Source organism: Oryx dammah, unplaced genomic scaffold (genome assembly GCF_014754425.2).
Source record: "Oryx dammah isolate SB20612 unplaced genomic scaffold, SCBI_Odam_1.1 HiC_scaffold_24, whole genome shotgun sequence".
Classification (NCBI taxonomy): domain Eukaryota; kingdom Metazoa; phylum Chordata; class Mammalia; order Artiodactyla; family Bovidae; genus Oryx; species Oryx dammah.
Genome location: NW_024070208.1, coordinates 31,736,017 through 31,752,910, shown reverse-complemented (window position 1 = coordinate 31,752,910; position 16,894 = coordinate 31,736,017). Strand labels below are relative to the sequence as shown.

The following is a 16,894-nucleotide window of genomic DNA, read 5'->3' as shown; positions in this document are numbered from 1 at the left end:
TGGTTTTTCCTTATTTTTTTTCAGCACTTGGAATAATTGCTGGTACAGAAAATTCACTTGCTGTGTTAGAGTCTGAGGCTAAGCCCTTACTCTTTTTAAAATGGGTTTTTCTTCTGTGAAAAGTGGTAGTCAATCTTTTTTTTCCTTTTGCATATCTTTTATCGAAGAATACTTCACAAACACAGGTTTGCAAGTAAGTGGACAGCTCAAGTGAGTGATCACAAAATGAGTGCGCCTACTGTCCCACCCGGATCAAGAAATAGAACCTTCTTTGTGGCATCTAATTGGTTTGTTTTGTTTTCTCTTAGATGTCTTGAGTTCAAAAAATAGAAGGCTAGTCATTCCTGTGTTGGAACCCAGGAGATTTTTGAAATATTTCTTGGCCTTTGGAACCCAAAAGTCTGATAACATGCTTAACACTGAAGGGTTCAATAAACCTTACTGGGCCATCCTTCTGCTGGAGTAAAGGAAAAAGAAAAAAAAAAAAAAAACTATTCCCAAGTGTACTGTAAATTTCTAAAGTCATGAGAAAACTTCTAAACTATGACAAGACACCAATTCCTTGAGCATTCTTCAAATTGTTTGCCTAAATGAGTGACTTCTGTGTCAAGAAAACCAGTAATATTTTTAAAGGATTTCAGATTCTCAGAATGCTTCTTGCCCTCTTCAGCTAATTGAGATTAGTCATTTATCCCCCTTTCTTGCTTTTATCCCAAAGAAAGTAGGCTTGTTTTCCTGGAAAATGTTTCTCCAATCTGGTTTGCTCATGGTGTTATTCGGAAGGTGATGGTGTGAGCACTAAGACAACGTGATGGTTGCTTATTCTATGTCTATTAGTGATTCTCTAATTTTTTTCTCTTTCTAGGATGTAACCCACAAAACAAAGTTGAGTACTTAGCTAGTGTCCTTTTCTTATGGAAATTCTTGTGTCTCTGGATTTTGCCTAATTATTTTGTATGATTTCCTGCACACATCTAATACACACGGTTCAATTCAGTTCAGTTGCTCAGTCATGTCCAACTCTGCAACCCCATGGACTGCAACACACTAGGCCTCCCTAACCATCACCAACTCCTGGAGTTTACTGAAACTCATGTCCATTGAGTGGGTGATGCCATCCAACCATCTCTCCCTCTGTCGTCCCCTTCCGCCTTCAATCTTTCCCAGATCAGGGTCTTTTCAAATGAGTCAGTTCTTCGCATCAGGTGCCAAAGTATTGAAGTTTCAGCTTGAGCATCATTCCTTCCAATGAATATTTAGGATTGATTTCCTTTAGGATGGACTGGTTGGATCTCCTTGCAGTCCAAGGGACTCTCAAGAGTCTTCTCCAACACCACAGTTCAAAAGCATCAATTCTTTGGCACTCAGCTTTCTCTATTGTCCAACTCTCACATCTGTACATTACCACTGGAAAAACCATAGCTTTGACTAGACGGACCTTTGTTGGCAAAGTAATGTCTCTGTTTTTTAACATGTTGTCTAGGTTGGTCATAACTTCTTCCAAGGAGCAAGCGTCTTTTACAAACACATTCTTCATTATGGTAATATTACTGTTTGGGAAAGCCTGCCTCATTTTTAATTGAGGGAACTTTGATCTGTAGCCAGCACTCACCCTTAGTCTGTACATTTTACTTGTGATTGTGTTCACCTTAGATTTTTTAAAAAATTTTTATTTCAGTATAGTTGCTTTATAGTGTCCTGTTAGTTTCAGCTGTACAACAAAGTGAATCAGCTATGTATATATATACATATATCTCTTTTTCCTCTGGATAGGGCATGGCAATCCACTCCAGTATTCTTGCCTGGAGAATCCCATGGATGGAGGAGCATGGTGAGATACAGTCCATGGGGTCACAGACATGACTGAGCGACTCAGCACACAGCACACACGTATCTCTTTTATGGATTTCCTTCCCATTTAGGTCATCACAGAGAGCTGAGCAGAGTTCCCTGTGCTCTACAGTAGGTTCTCATTAGTTCTCTTACACATATCAGTAGTGTGTATATGTCAATCCCAGTCACCCAGTTCATCCCCACCCCTCCTCCCCCCCTTGGTGTCCTTACATTTCTTCCCTATGTTTGTGTCTCTATCTCTGTTTTGCAAACAACTTCATCTGTACCATTTTTCTCGCTTTTGATATACTGTTCATGTGTCTTGATTGTTAATACAGCCACTCTGTGGGCTGATGGATGAAATGTGCCTGTCTTGAGCTGCATTTGCTGTCTCTTTCTTGTGCTGGCTTAGCAACTGGTATTTCACGAGCATTTTCATGCTTGTCCCCCCTCAACAGCCCCAAGAAAACCAAGACTCCTTTATTCATTTTTACACAAAATCGAAAATATATGGATGTTTTTGTAAGTTAATTTTATTATATGAAGATAACATACAAAATACATTCATAGTGACTAGAGATGTAGGACAAAATTCTGTCTCATTTATAATCTGCAGCATATATTCTTGGTTTGTATAAAAGTAACTTTAAAATTCCAGTTTCCTTAAATAGTTCTGCACAACACACACACACAAATATACATATAGTTACCACCACTGTCAGTCAAAGGCGCGCTCCTTCTTTAATCAGTTAAAAGAGGCCAACAAGTGTTTTTTTCCCGTTTGACATCCGAAGGTAACCTGATCAGGATTTTGAACACACTTGCTCCTCGGGTCTGAGTGTCATTCTGAGAATAACTAGAGACAAGCTTGTGCGTGGTTCCAGTCCCCTCCCACCCACCATACTCGAGTTACATGATCTCACAAGTCCTGGAAAGGGGGTCCTTGCCCCCTAATTGTTCATGCCAACCTTTTTTGTCAAAATTGACTAATGGGTCTAATAATACCATCGATTTGTTAGTGATTTAATTTTCTGTGCTGCTTCAGCGCACCTACCTGTGACAAGCCCTTTCCCACTGGAGAGCGTCTTTCCTCCTGGTTTCCAGTTTTTGTTCTATGTTGAGACCCTAGATGGAGCTGGACTGCTAGACAGAGTCTCTGATTCCATTGAGTCTCTGAGGAAGCCAGATTAACACAGTCTAAAGGGTTGTCTTTTGGAAAGATGGTATTACTAAGGCCTCTTAAAGAACGGATTACTGAAATCAAGATATACGTATAGCTAAGGTTTTTCTTTGTTTTCCCTAATTGCTGGATCCTTAACTGACTTGAAAAAACCAGAGACTCAATTTCAAACTTCTTACATTTTGCCTGTTTAACCTCCTCCCGGTTACCTGATTGCTACTCTTGCCAGTGGTCACAGGTGCTCTTGTGCTGGTAAAGAAGAGGAAGAGCAAGGCTCTCCCCGCCTTGGTCCCTGGTCCCGTGCTGTCTGGACACGACTCCTGGTGGAGACTGGCCGGAGGCTCCTCCAGCAGAGGCCCCCTCCCACCACCACCCTGGGAGCAGCTTTCTGGCTGGGGACAAGCCCCCTCTCCCGTCTCTTCACACCAAGAGCCTTGAAATGAGACTGTGGCTGCCCCCGCCTCCACCTGCCCACCTCTGCTCCCCACCCACCCCCGCCCTGGGCCAGGGCAGGATGTCCAGGCCTATCACTTTTGTCTCGGGTTCTAGGGTTACATCACTTGCATCAAGGTAAGCATCCTCCTCTCCATCAGGAGCAGTGATTCCTTCCCTGTGGCCTGACTGGCCCCAGAAGGTGCGCACATATCCTAAACACACAGCATCACGCAGAGATGGTGGCGGACCCAGGGCCTCTTGGCCCCGAGAAGTGGGCGCCCTTTTGTACCCTGTCCCTATTTTGGTCACAACTCAGACCCGAGGCAGGGCCCAAAGTAGATGAAAAGAGGCTTTTCTCTTACTGACGGCTCATTAACTAATATCCTGAGTCCCAGTTCTAGAAACATCTTGCATAAATCACACACCACTTTTTTCCTCAAGGAGCATAAAGTGCTTCATAGACATTGGTTACTGCTCTTCTGTCCAGGAGACAAGCGTGAGAGAGTTGGGGTCCCCACTGAATAAAGACACGTGGCTGCCTTCCTGTCCTCCAGTCCCCTCGGTCTCAGGCAGTTGGTCCGGTGCAGAGAGGGGGTTTTCACTCCGCCTTCCCTTTTTCTCCATCTATCCTAGTTTGGTCTAGACAAAACCTCCACAAGACTGTTGCCCTTCTCCTCAGCTTCCTTTGATTACTAATTGAAACATGTTAGAACAAAGAAGTGAGTTAAGTGTCTGGACTATATTTGAATACTCAAAATAGAAGCGGATCTTATCTGTGAAAACGTGGCTTTAAGCCTAACAGGTGACATGACAGACCAGACTCACTGGGGTGAGCCCACCTAAGGTTTTACAATCTGCTTGATAATTCCAAAAATTATGTTTGGCTTTTTTTTTTTAAACCTCCCATCACCCCTCCGTCCTGTCTGCTCCCTGGATGGATTCTCCAAGGTGGACGGGTGGCACTGTCCTCCACCCACTCCCTCCCCACAAGGTGCAGCTCCAATCCCCCTCCCCGCCCCTGCCCTGTGTGCTCTCCCCATCTCTTCTCCCTCCCCACACACACAGAGCCTGCTGCAGACCCCAGAACCACGCCTTTGACAGCACAGGCTTTGCTGGCCCAAAGAGTCCTAGCTGCAGTGACAGGTGACAGCGTGTGTCCTGAGCCACCTGGAGCCCGGAGGCAGGGGGAGGGGCAAGTCCAGGGCGGAGTCAGGATTTCTTCTCCCCGCTGAGTCCTGCGAGGGTTGGCAGTGGCGCTCTTTGTCACTATTCCTCTATCTGGGGTTACATTCTTGTTAGTCAAAAGAGACAAAAGCACTATTAAAATACACAAAAAAGCAGCCGGCTCCTGTGGAAAGGAAAAGGTGTCGATTTCTATACGCATAATACTGGCAAAAGCTAGTTTTCTGGGGGTTATAAATACACACGTGGTTCTAGAAAGAAGGCTGTGCAGAATCGGGCTTTAGACTGGTGGGGTGGAGTACAGGACCACAGAGTTGTAGTCGGGGGGAGGCGAGCAGCAGGAAATCTTCCTCTCCAGCTCCGAGTGGTCATAGGTGAACCGGCGGTGGCCTGTCCCCAGGTGCCCACAGCTGGCGTGGCAAAACGTGGGTCTGCTGAGGTCAGAAAGGCCTGACTCCTTACTCTTACTGGTTACTCTCAAGCTAAAGACAGAAAAGAAAGAAAAAAATCAATTGTACAAAATGGATTTATTGGAAACACTAAAGTCCACTCTTTAGTGGGCCGTTTGTTCAAGCCCAGCGGCTTTCCTGGTCGGTAAAGAATCTGCAACTTGGGAGGCCTGAGTTCGATACCTGAGGCATGAAGACCCCCTGGAGAAGGAAATGGCAACCCACTCCAGTATTCTTGCATGGAAAATCCCATGGACACAGGAGCCTGGTGGGCTACAGCCCATGGGATCGCAAAGAGTTGGAGTAGCCTGGCGGACTAACACTTGTTCAAACCCATCCAGAGTGAATGTCTGCTGAGTCCTACCTCGAACTAGGCTGGGGTGTCTGGAGCTGCCCACGGCCTCTCCACCAGCTGGGGGTCAGTCCAGTGGCCAGGGATGGAGGGTGGGATTAGTTAAAACAAATCCAGAATTCCTGGTGGAAAACAGCTCCCAGGCTTGGGTCCAGCGCTCCCCTCTGTGGGTCCATTAGTGCCTGGGATTGGCTGAAAGATGCTGAACCTGTGAACAACATCTTCTAAGGGGAGAGCTGAGATTAAAATAAAGGCTCCTGAGAGGAGGCGCCTCCTGCATCACCCAGGTGGGCCCTGAGTGCAATCCCACGTGTCCGGGCGGGAGCATCACAGCACCTGCAGCAGGAGCGGGGCCACGGCCACAGAGGAGGAGTGCCGGGGGCGTCGGGGCTGGAGGAGGCGCTGGCCGGGATGTCCTGTGGGGGAGGGGGCCTCATGTCGGGGTGCAGTCCTGCCGACACCTCGTTCTGGGGTGTCCGACCTCCGGAACTGCAAGAGGATCCATTTCTCCCATTCTGAGCCACTGACTTCGTGCAAAGTTGCAGCCGCCTGGAGCGACGCCTAGGACGTGCTACAGAAACTTAGTAAGTTTCTCCCTCTCAAGTTTGTGCTCCAGAGGAGAGAAGCGTTCGGTTCGGTTTGGTACCAGGCAGTGTGTTGCTGGCCAGGGCGAAAAGACTGGCTTCTGGGTTGGGTCCGCGTGGGGCGGGGAGCCAGTCTGGTCCTCCATGTTTGATGGTTTCAGCAGCTCCGGTGGTAGTGAGAACCCCGCCCACCACTGGCCGTTTGGCTCGAGATTGGTGCACCTGGCCTTTGAACCATGTTCTGTATGTTGGTCTCAGAGTGGAGGAGGCAATGGATGGCTTTCATTTTTTTTCCACAAAGGTCTGGAAGTGTTTCAGGGCAAGAAACAAGAACATGTGGGCCCCGCTTCCCCCCACTCACTCCGTGTCCTGTGACCTGCCCAGGACTGGGCTTGGAGTCCCTGGGTGCCCGCAGAGAGGACACAGGTGCGCCAGGTGTCCGTCAGGGAGCGTTCCCAGCCCTCCAGTCCTCTGTGGTTGATGAGCTGGGGCCCCACTGCTCAGAGGTGTCTGTGGACACCCTTTGGTTTACATCAGGGTCTGTAAACTAGCCTGTGAGCTGGCCACCTGTTTGGTTTGGTTTTTGTTTTTTTTAAAAAACAATAGTTTTATTGACATGCTTGCATATTGATTGTACAATATACCTATTTATATAAATGAAATCATACAACTGGCTCCTCTCACTTAATTCAAGGTTCATCAATGTTGTAGCTGCCTATCAGTACCTCATACTTTTGATTGACAAATATTCTCTTGTACGGATATATGCATTTTATTTATCCGTTCACCAGCTGATAGACACTAGAGTTGTTTCTACTTTTGGTTCTTGTGAACAGTGCTGCTATGAATATTTGCATATAGGTTTCTGTGGGGTGTATATATATACCTACAGAGTAGCTCTATTTAACCTTCTGTAGACTGTTTTCCTCTGTAAACTGCTAGACTGTTTTCCAAAGTGGCTGCAATATTTCATATTCCCACCAGCAAGCATCCAGAGTTCTAATTCCTCCATGTCCTTACCAACACTGACTCTGGTTAGTGAGGACCAGAGTTCTAGAACCGTGTCCCTGGTTCAAACCATCCTGGTGGGGGTGAAGAGGTGTCTTATGTGATTTGCATTGCCCTGATGTCTGATGAGGTGAAGCTTATTTTCACGTGTTCCCTGGCCAAGGCTACCGGCTCTTGTGAGTATGGTTCACTGGACACAGCTGCATTTTATTGTTCGTCTATCAGCTGCTTTTATAAGTGGCAGAGTTGAGCGGTTATCACTGGCCCCTTACGAATGGGTCTGCATTCAGTAGAAAAACCATCTAAGTGAAGTTTCGTACAATAGAAACTTCTCGGCAGTCAGAATTTAGACTGTAAAAGAACACAAGCAGAACATACTTTTCTGAAAACACTTAACTCTGAACATAGCACCAAACTACACAAATGCAGAATGAAAACAGCATTTCAACTCCACCAAAAGTATTGATCATGAAAGATGTAAAAAGTCACCTGACTTCCCTAGGCACGGTTCCCTTTTTAAACAGGTCCACCCCCAAGTACTCTTGTTCTCCTAGCTCTTCAACTGTATGGAAAACATGGGGTGCTTGAGAGTTTGAGGAAAAGAGAAGGGGGCACTCCACCTGTGTTGTGGAGGAACTGAAGACTTTGTTCACTTTTTAAATCTTATTTTCGGGTCCTTTGCTTACCAAAGGAGGCCCAACTTCTCCCAAGTGTTTTGGGAACTCTGTTTAAATAAACGCAAATGAAAAGACAATGGGTGAGGGAAGTTTGCAGATCCCTGATTGAGATAAAAGAGGGGCAGAACGGTTCCGCATGGCAGGGAGGGTCAAGGGAGGATGTTTGAACCAGGAAAGGAAGGCAAATCTGGTGGCCCTTGCCCTGTCCAGCGATGTCCCTGGGCAGAGAGGAGCACGGAGAGGAGCCGGCCCGTGCAGAGTGCAGCGAAAGCCCTGGTAGTTCTGACAGTGTTGTCACTGGCTGCTGGGTGGAGGCAGGAGAGCGGGCTCTAACAGGAAACGAGCCTTCATTTAGAAGAGTTGAGGGCTCAGGATGGTGTGTCTTAGGACTGGACGACTGTTCCGGGGCCCTTCTTGTCCCCTCATTGCAGCCCCCGGCAGGTAATGGGTATGCATTCTCTCCCCGCCCCCTCGGACAGGTCTCTGGTCCGGGCTGTACACTGTTCACAGTCGACGTCGGGCTCCCTTCAGCTGAAAGACTGTGCTTCATGTGCTTGGACTGCCTTCTTTGCTGGAATGTTCTGTCTTCTCTCAAACCCCACTCTTCCTTTCCATAGCATGGTGCTCAGGTGTCTGCTTTTTTCTGTTTTCTTTGTTTTTTAATGATTTTTTAAATTTTTTATTTATTTTTAATGGAAGGATAATTGCTTTAAAGGATTGTGTTGGTTTCTACCGAACATTACCATGAATTACCATAGGTTTACTCATGTCCCCTCCCACTTGAACATCGCTCCCACCTCCCTCCCCATCCCACTCTGTGGGTTGTCACAGAGCCCCAGTGTGAGTTCCCTGAGTCATACAGCAAATTCCCATTGGCTCTCTATTTCAAATATGGTAATGTATGTTTCCACATTACTCTCTCCAGGCCTCCCACGCTCTCCTTCCTCCCTCCGCCCCAGCCGCGTCCATACATCTGCTTTCATGCCCTCTTCACTGTCCTTCCAGGGAAAACAGCTTTCTGCACAGCCTGGACACTGTAGTTTAGGAGGGCAGGTAGCCCTCAAGTATGGCCATGAAACCTTCCCCCAGGCAACGTCCCTCCTGCCCCTCTAGAAAGTGAGCAAAGCCCCCTGCCCCCAGCTTCCTTACTCACTTCAGTGAGGCCTTGGGTTTGCTCTCTGCCCAGGTGAAGCGCTTCAGCAAGGGGGAGGCCAGCAGGGTGCCACTATCCAGCTGGTAGTCCTGCAGGGAAGAAGGGAGAGTTACAGCTCCTGCTTGAGCCAGAGGGTTTCATGATGTTGGGATGTGTGTCTGAGGTCACTCCAGCATCTGGCCTTGATTCATGAACCTAACATTCCAGGTTCCTATGCAATATTGCTCTTTACAGCATCAGACGTTGCTTCCATCACCAGTCACATCCACAACTGGGTGTTGTTTTTGCTTTGGCTCCATCTCTTCATTCTCTCTGGAGTTATTTCTCCACTGATCTCCAGTAGCATACTAGGCACCTACTGACCTGGGGAGTTCATCTTTCAGTGTCCTATCCTTTTGCCTTTTCATACTGTTCATGGGGTTCTCAAGGCAGGAATACTGAAGTGGTTTGCCATTCCCTTCTCCACATTTTGTCAGAAATAAAATGACACTCCTTGGAAGAAAAGTTATGACCAACATAGACAGGATATTAAAAAGCAGAGACATTACTTTGCCAACAAAGGTCCATCTAGTCAAGGCTATGGTTTTTCCAGTAGTCATGTATATATGTGAGAGTTGGACTATAAAGAAAGCTGACCGCCAAAGAATTGATGCTTTTGAACTGTGGGGTTGGAGAAGACTCTTGAGAGTCCCTTGGACTACAAGGAGATCCAACCAGTCCATTCTAAAGGAGATCAGTCCTGGGTGTTCATTGGAAGGACTGATGCTGAAGCTGAAACTCCAGTACTCTGGCCACCTCATGCGAAGAGTTGACTCATTGGAAAAGACTCTGATGCTGGGAGGGATTGGGGGCAGGAGGAGAAGGGGACAGAGGATGAGATGGCTGGATGGCATCACCAACTCAACTGGACATGAGTTTGAGTAAATTCTGGGAGTTGGTGATGGACAGGGAGGCCTGGTGTGCTGTAGTCCATGGGATCGCAAAGAGTCGGACATGACTGAATGACGGAACTGAACTGAGTTACAGTTTCCAGCAATTCCGTTTACTAATTGGGTCATGTTTAGCACTGAGTTTTATGCAGGATCCTCCTTATACTATCAAAATGGTGTTTCCAGTGAGTGGACCCCACATGTAGTTCCTGCCACCCTTTGGGTCTCTTACGTGGCTCTGTGTGTGTCCATGACTATCAGGGAGGAACCTAAGCAAGGATACTGCCCTAGGGCCCAGTGCATCAGGGTCAGGAGGGCTAAGGTTTAAAGAAATCTTGCATGTTTTATTCAGTGCCATTTCCTTGGACTTAAAACCAGCATTCTAAGCAGCAAAGCAACATTTCCAGCACTTTGCCTTTGTAGTCACAGCTTATTTGTAATTTTTTTTTTAATGTTCATGTCATCTTTTCCTCTCTATCTGGTGTGTTTGAAGGGTTTGGCGTTTTCCAGTGGTGACCACAGCATTTGAGGTCATCACCTTCTCATCACAGTAGGCTTTCCAGGCCTTTTTTGGGTCATGGCTCTGTGAGCATGGATGGTCCTGGGATCCAGTGGCTGTGTCCCTGGAGACCACGCTCTGGTCCAGCTCTCTGTCTCCTCCCCTTAATCTCTCAGCCCCTTGTCCATACCTTTAAAGGGACAGGTGATTTGAGGCCTCTTATTAGCCAGGGCTGTGTGGATCGCTTCTGTCTGTGCGGCTGGGTGGGAGCCTGGCTGGTCAGCTCTGGAAAGTTTGTGGGAAGGTGCAAGAGGTCTCGGAGATTCTTCCAGGATCTCAGAGGGGAGGCCCCGCCCCTCGCACGGTTTTGAGTTGCTCTGATGCAGTGATAGTAGGGTTCCATCCCTGATAGCCAAGATGTTTAGAAACACCCGAGGACGTTTCCTAAGGTTATGCCCAGCCAAGGACGTGGGCCCTGGGGTGAGCTCTGGGTCATCTTCAGACTACAGAACTCCTTTCAAATTAGCTCTGTATGTCCCATGTGTTGTCATTCCCCTGGAACTGTCATTTCAGCCACCACTGATGACTGGCGCCTGGTGACCTAGAGCAACCGGACAGTTGGGGTTTGTGTTTGCATGGGGGGCTGCCCAGGGTGTGCTGAGTAAGTTAATTCTGTTACTTACATCAAGCAGGGAAATGCCATTCGGTGAGAATTCTTCAAAGGTTTTGAGTTTTTCCAGGCTGATGAAATTGAAAGCATTGACATATCTAAAGAAGCAGAAAGGATAATCAGGTCAGTAATTAAACTTAAAAGCTTTTGTACAATGAAGGAAACTATAAGCAAGGTGAAAAGACAGCCTTCAGAATGGGAGAAAATAGTAAACGAAGCAACTGACAAAGAATTAATCTCAAAAATATAGATGCAACTCCTGCAGCTCAATTCCAGAAAAATAAATGAACCAGTCAAAAAATGGGCCAAAGAACTAAATAGACACTTCTCCAAAGAAGACATACAGATGGCTAACAAACACATGAAAAGATGCTCAACATCACTCATTATCAGAGAAATGCAAATCAAAACCACAATGAGGTACCATTTCACTACAGTCAGAATGGCTGCGATCCAAAAGTCTACAAGCAATAAATGCTGGAGAGGATGTGGAGAAAAGGGAACCCTCTTACACTGTTGGTGGGAATGCAAACTAGTACAGTCACTCTGGAGAACCTTAAAAAACTGTGGAGATTCCTTAAAAAACTGGAAATAGAACTGCCATATGACCCAGCAATCCCACTGCTGGGCATACACACCAAGGAAACCCAAATTGAAAGAGACACGTGTACCCCAATGTTCATCACAGCACTGTTTATGATAGCCAGGACATGGAAAGAACCTAGATGTCCATCAGCAGATGAATGGATAAGAAAGCTGCAGTACATATACACAATGGAGTATTACTCAGCCATCAAAAAGAATGCATTTGAATCAGTTCTAATGAGGTGGATGAAACTTGAGCCTATTATACAGAGAGAAGTGAGCCAGAAAGAAAAACACGAATACAGTATACTAATGCACATATATGGAATTTAGAAAGATGGTAACGATAACCCTATATGCAAGACAGCAAAAGAGACACAGATGTATAGAACAGACTTTTGGACTCTGTGGGAGAAGGCGAGGGTGGGATGATTTGAGAGAATAGCATTGAAACATGTAAATTATCATATGTGAAACAGATCGCCAGTCCAGGTTCGATGCATGAGACAGGGTGCTCAGGGCTGCTGCATTAGGATGACCCAGAGAGATGGGATGGGGAGGGAGGTGGGAGGGGGGTTCAGGATGGGGAACACATGTACACCCATGGCTGACTCATGTCAGTGTATGGCAAAAACCACTACAATATTATAAAGTAATTAGCCTCCAATTAAAGAAATTTTTAAAAATGAATAAAAAATTAAAAATGCTGATTTAAAAAAAAGAATAATCAGGTCAGGATAACACCTTCAGTTTTGATTAGTCAGGAGATCACAGGCACCCCATCCCAGCTAAGATGAACCCGAATGCCAGAGGAGGGACCTCATACCTTCTGAAGCTGCAGGTCCCTGGCTATGTTCCCCAGGAATCCTGGCAGTGGTTTCTAATCACTCATATGACCCTTACTGCATTGTTGTGAGCAAAACCCCACAGGGACCCTTCAGGGACTCAGCAGTGGCCAGGCCTCTGGTCCCTCAGGGAACCAGATGACATCAGGCCGAGAAGAGCCCTGAGTCGTCATCTGGTCTGAATGTGACGGAAGGAGGAGACGATGCCCAGAGAGGTGACGTGGCTTCATCAGTGTACAGCTGCTGCTTCTGAAAGGCCATGACCCGTCAGGGCCGCACGGCCGATTCAGTGGTGTATATCCAAGCACCGGGAGGAAGGGGCAGTAACTGGATGACGTCCCTGTGACTGCCTGCTGAGCTCGGTGGCCCACTATACACACACTCACCTGGGACTCTGTCACCACCGACAGGGCCCATCTCTTAGGCAAGCGCCCTGTCTGGCGAAGGCTAAGCAACAGTCTGGAAGGGCCCGTGGCACTTTGATATTTGCCTGCCCCATGTCTGACCTGATCTGCCTCTGCTAATTTATTTAATCCATGCTTACTTGTCTCCTCTTTAAAACAATAGATGACTCATCTGGGCTGGTCTGTGAAGTATGAATTGGTCGCTGACCTGTGACCCAACCCCACAAATCTGCGCTGGCCATTGGATTTCTTCCAGGTCTGTCCCAGACCGTCAATCCTCCCAGTTCTTCCCTGGTCACCTGCCAAGCGTGGCTGAACTGAGGTTGGCGGACTAGGAGGATACCTCCGTCCATCCATCCTAAGTCGCTTCACTAGCTCCCACTGCAGATAAAATTGCTAGGAGGCCCACAGAATAGCCTAAAAGTCCTAATACCGGCTCTGACTGAAGGGACAGGGACAGAGCATCAGAACACCTGGGTTAGAAACTCTGTTCTGCTGCTTTCCGACTGCATGGTTGTGGCAAGCTGTCCTCTGTGGAGCTTTAATGTCTCCATCTGTGCCACAGGAATAGTACCTCCTCCTTAGGACTGTCTTGAGGAGATGATGTATGCAAAGAGCCCAATGCTGTACCAGACCACAAAGCATGTGTCTCGCTATACAGTAAGCCCCCTGCATGCGAAGTTGTGAGTTTTCAAAGATATGAACGTGTGTTTGCATGTCCAATGGCGTAAGTTAGTTAACCTGTCTAGCGTACATCGTTGTGTGCGTGTCTCCTCTACAAGTGGCTGTGCTTTTGTGTGCTTTTAACACTACTGTTCGGTAGAGCACAGTAGTACAGTATCTTTATATTAAGCCCAGGATGTCCGGAAGCAAGAAGGTAGATCGAATTGAACCCAGCAAGGAATCAGAACCTGCCATCAGCGTGACATCGCAGCTGGCCCTCCGTCTCCTACTGCTGATGACCCTCTACCATCTCCTACCTCTTCTCCCTCCTCCAGCCAGGAACTCTTCTTGCCTGTTCACTTGATGCCAGCCCTTGAGTGTCAGCTGTTGTACCACACTAGGTACTGTAAGATTCAAAATGTTTTCCTTTTTGTGTTTCTTATGTATTATTTGTGGGAAAAGTATTATAAACCTATTACGGTCAAGTATTACTGTAATAGGTTTCTAGTAATACAGTATGACTGTATTACACTACAGTACTACATGGCCGATTGTTGGACTTACAAATAAATTGGACATTCTTGGAATGGAACTCATCTGTATGTAGGGGACTTACTGTAGTGAGTGGAACATACCTGTCACTCCTGGCACCAAGGTGCTGGCTTTATCCAGCGTGGCCCCTTGGTGTATCTGTCTTCCCTCAGCCCTTCTCCAGTTTCCTTCGCACTAACAAGAGACACTGTAGTTTGTCAGGTAAGAAAACAAATCCAGTTTGTTTTCACTGTATTGAAGGTATCATGAAAAAACTCAAGGTCATCGAGGAGGAAAAGATGGAAGAGTTCTTCTGGAGTAAGATAGACTAAAGAAATGGAAGGAAATGCAAGGTATTCTTGATTGGATGGTGCTTTTAAAAAAGGTGCAGAAGATATCTGGGGACAATAATGGGAACTTGAAAACTTAATAAGATGAAGAGATGATCAGCTTCTTTGTGATAATTTTGGTGTGCTGGCACAGGAGAACACCCCTTACAAGATACATATGCACGCTAAGTTGCTTCAGTCAAGTTTGACTCTCTCTAACCCCATGGACTGTAGCCCACCAGGCTCCTCTATCCATGGGATTCTCCAGGCCAGAATACTGGAGTGGGTTACCATGTCATTCTCCATACAAGATGTATACTAAAGTGCTTAGAGGCAAAGCATTAAATGGTGTATGTCCTCTTTCACACACACACACAGACAGACACACACACACACAGAGACACACACAGACACAGAGACACACACAGACACACACAGAGACACACAGAGACACAGACACACACACAGACACACAGACACACACACACAATATAGGCTCCTCTGTCCATGGGATTTTTCAGGCAAGAATACTGGTGTAGGTTGCCATTTCCTCCTCCAGAGGATCTTCTCGACCCAGGGACTGAACCTGTGACTTCTTGTCTCCTGCATTGGCAGGTGGATTCTTTACCCACTGGGCCACTGGTGAAGCCCACAGACAGAGTAAGGCAACATGTTATGGTTGAATTTAGGAGGTGGACTTTTTGTGTTTTTTTTTTTTAAGTTTGAAAATCGTATCAGATGAAGTTGGAGAAGAAAAGATCTTACCTGACATTATCAGAACTCCCTGAATTAAACTTTGGAGCAGAAATATCTTCCTGGAAGAAGTCCTCGGAGAAGGCAGGTGTCGAGTACGTAAACGCACTGTTGCCTGTCAGGATGGCATTGAGTGGAATGTAGTCTTTACCATCCTGAAACAGCAAAGGTGGAGCTCTGGTCACACGCATTCTACTTCAGCCTATTTTCTGTGCAGTGCTGTCTCAGTTCAACTATGTCATTTCCATAATCTTGGTTGTGTTTTGGGGTGATAATTCTGCATATATGCACTTTTTTGTTTGTTTTTTTGCTGGTGATCTCAGCTATTGTTGCTGCTGTTTAGTCACTAAGTTGTTTCCGACTCTGGCAACCCCATGGAGTGTAGCCTACCAGTGTCCTCTGCCCATGGAATTCTCTAGGAAAGAGTACTGGAGTGGGTACTCCTCCAGGGGACCTTCCAGACTCAGGGGTAGAACCCATGTCTTCTGCTTTGGCAGCTGGATTCTTTACCACTGAGCCGCCAGGGAAGCCTGATCTCAGCTGTGAATAGCCACTAAATAACGAGAGACAAGTAAGATACCCCCTTGACTAACATCAAAGGCAGCTGGCCTTCTGATAGTCTAGATAAATTTACCTGTTGTACATTGGCTTGAAGCAGGTCACCTAGTTTTTCCACAAGCTCCACAAATCTTGGCCTTTCTTTTGGGTCTTTGTGCCAGCAGTCCAACATGATCTGGTAGCTATTGGGTGAGAGGAAAATAGAGACGGCTGGAGGCGGTAGTGGGTACATGCGTTACCTACCATACATGTCAGCAGAGGGGTGGGCGTTGTCATGCGTATAAAGATGATGCTTTTTGCAGTATGTAGTGTTCGCTCTGTTTAAGTTGTGGGTACACAGTGCGATACATAAAAGGCTGCTCGGGCCAGGTCCAGCTGGGAGGGGAACTCACAGACATGGAGGAGGCTGGGAGTGAGGAAGGGGACTATAACTCTGGGGTGTCGCCCCTGCTCCCTGGGCACACAGGACGGGGGCTGCCGTGCCCAAGGTCCCTTCACTCTCCCTGACCTGAGAGACCTCCCTGACCTCTCCATGCCTTAGAGTGGGGGCTCCAGGCACGTGCCCCATCCAGGGAACCTGGGCCAGCCTGCCAGTGGCCAGTGGCCTGGAGGAGCATAAGACAGTCCCATGTGGATCTCACAGTAAGGTGGTGGTTCAGTAGCTAAGTCATGTCTGACTCTCTGAGACCCCTGTCCTTCACCATCTCCTGGGGTTTGCTCAAACTCATGTCCATTGAGTCGGTGATGCCATCTAACTAATCTGTTGAGACAGGTGCAGAAATCCTGCAGAGGCAGGTGGACTCAAGTCTTGGATCCTCAGCTCAGGTACAGGGGCTGTGGCAGAGGCTGGCCTGAATCTGCCTTATCTCATCTAAGGCTCCCTGGTCTCTAGCAAGAAACAGACTCTCAGAGGCTCTCGGGAAAGCAGTTACACACACACACACCCACACACATACCCCTACACCCCCCCCCCCCCACACACACACCCCCACACACACACCCCCACACACACACTCACCCCAACACACACCCCACACACCCCACACACACACACCCCCCACACACACACACTCACCCCCAACACACACCCCAGACACACACACCCCCACACACGCAAACCCCCCCAATACCCCCACACACACACCCCCCCACACACACCCCCCCACACACACCCCTACACACACCCCACACACCCCCCCAGACACACACCCCCACACATACCCCTACACCCCCCACACACACCCCACACACCCCCACACATACCCCTACACCCCC

At 47.5% G+C, this 16,894-nt stretch overlaps 1 protein-coding gene across 1 annotated transcript in view; it reads right to left on the bottom strand.

Annotated features, from left to right (window-relative positions):
- Nucleotides 1-2,346: 2,346 nt before the first annotated feature.
- The window catches only part of FLT1 (fms related receptor tyrosine kinase 1), a 205,945-nt gene continuing 191,397 nt past the window's right edge, over nucleotides 2,347-16,894 (bottom strand). The window contains exons 26-30 of the mRNA XM_040266731.1: nucleotides 15,696-15,801; nucleotides 15,074-15,216; nucleotides 10,965-11,049; nucleotides 8,854-8,942; nucleotides 2,347-5,112 (exon numbers count right to left, since the gene is read on the bottom strand). Coding sequence (XP_040122665.1) covers nucleotides 4,911-5,112; nucleotides 8,854-8,942; nucleotides 10,965-11,049; nucleotides 15,074-15,216; nucleotides 15,696-15,801 — 625 coding nt within the window. The 3' untranslated portion in view covers nucleotides 2,347-4,910. The remainder of the gene's footprint in view (nucleotides 5,113-8,853; nucleotides 8,943-10,964; nucleotides 11,050-15,073; nucleotides 15,217-15,695; nucleotides 15,802-16,894) is intronic.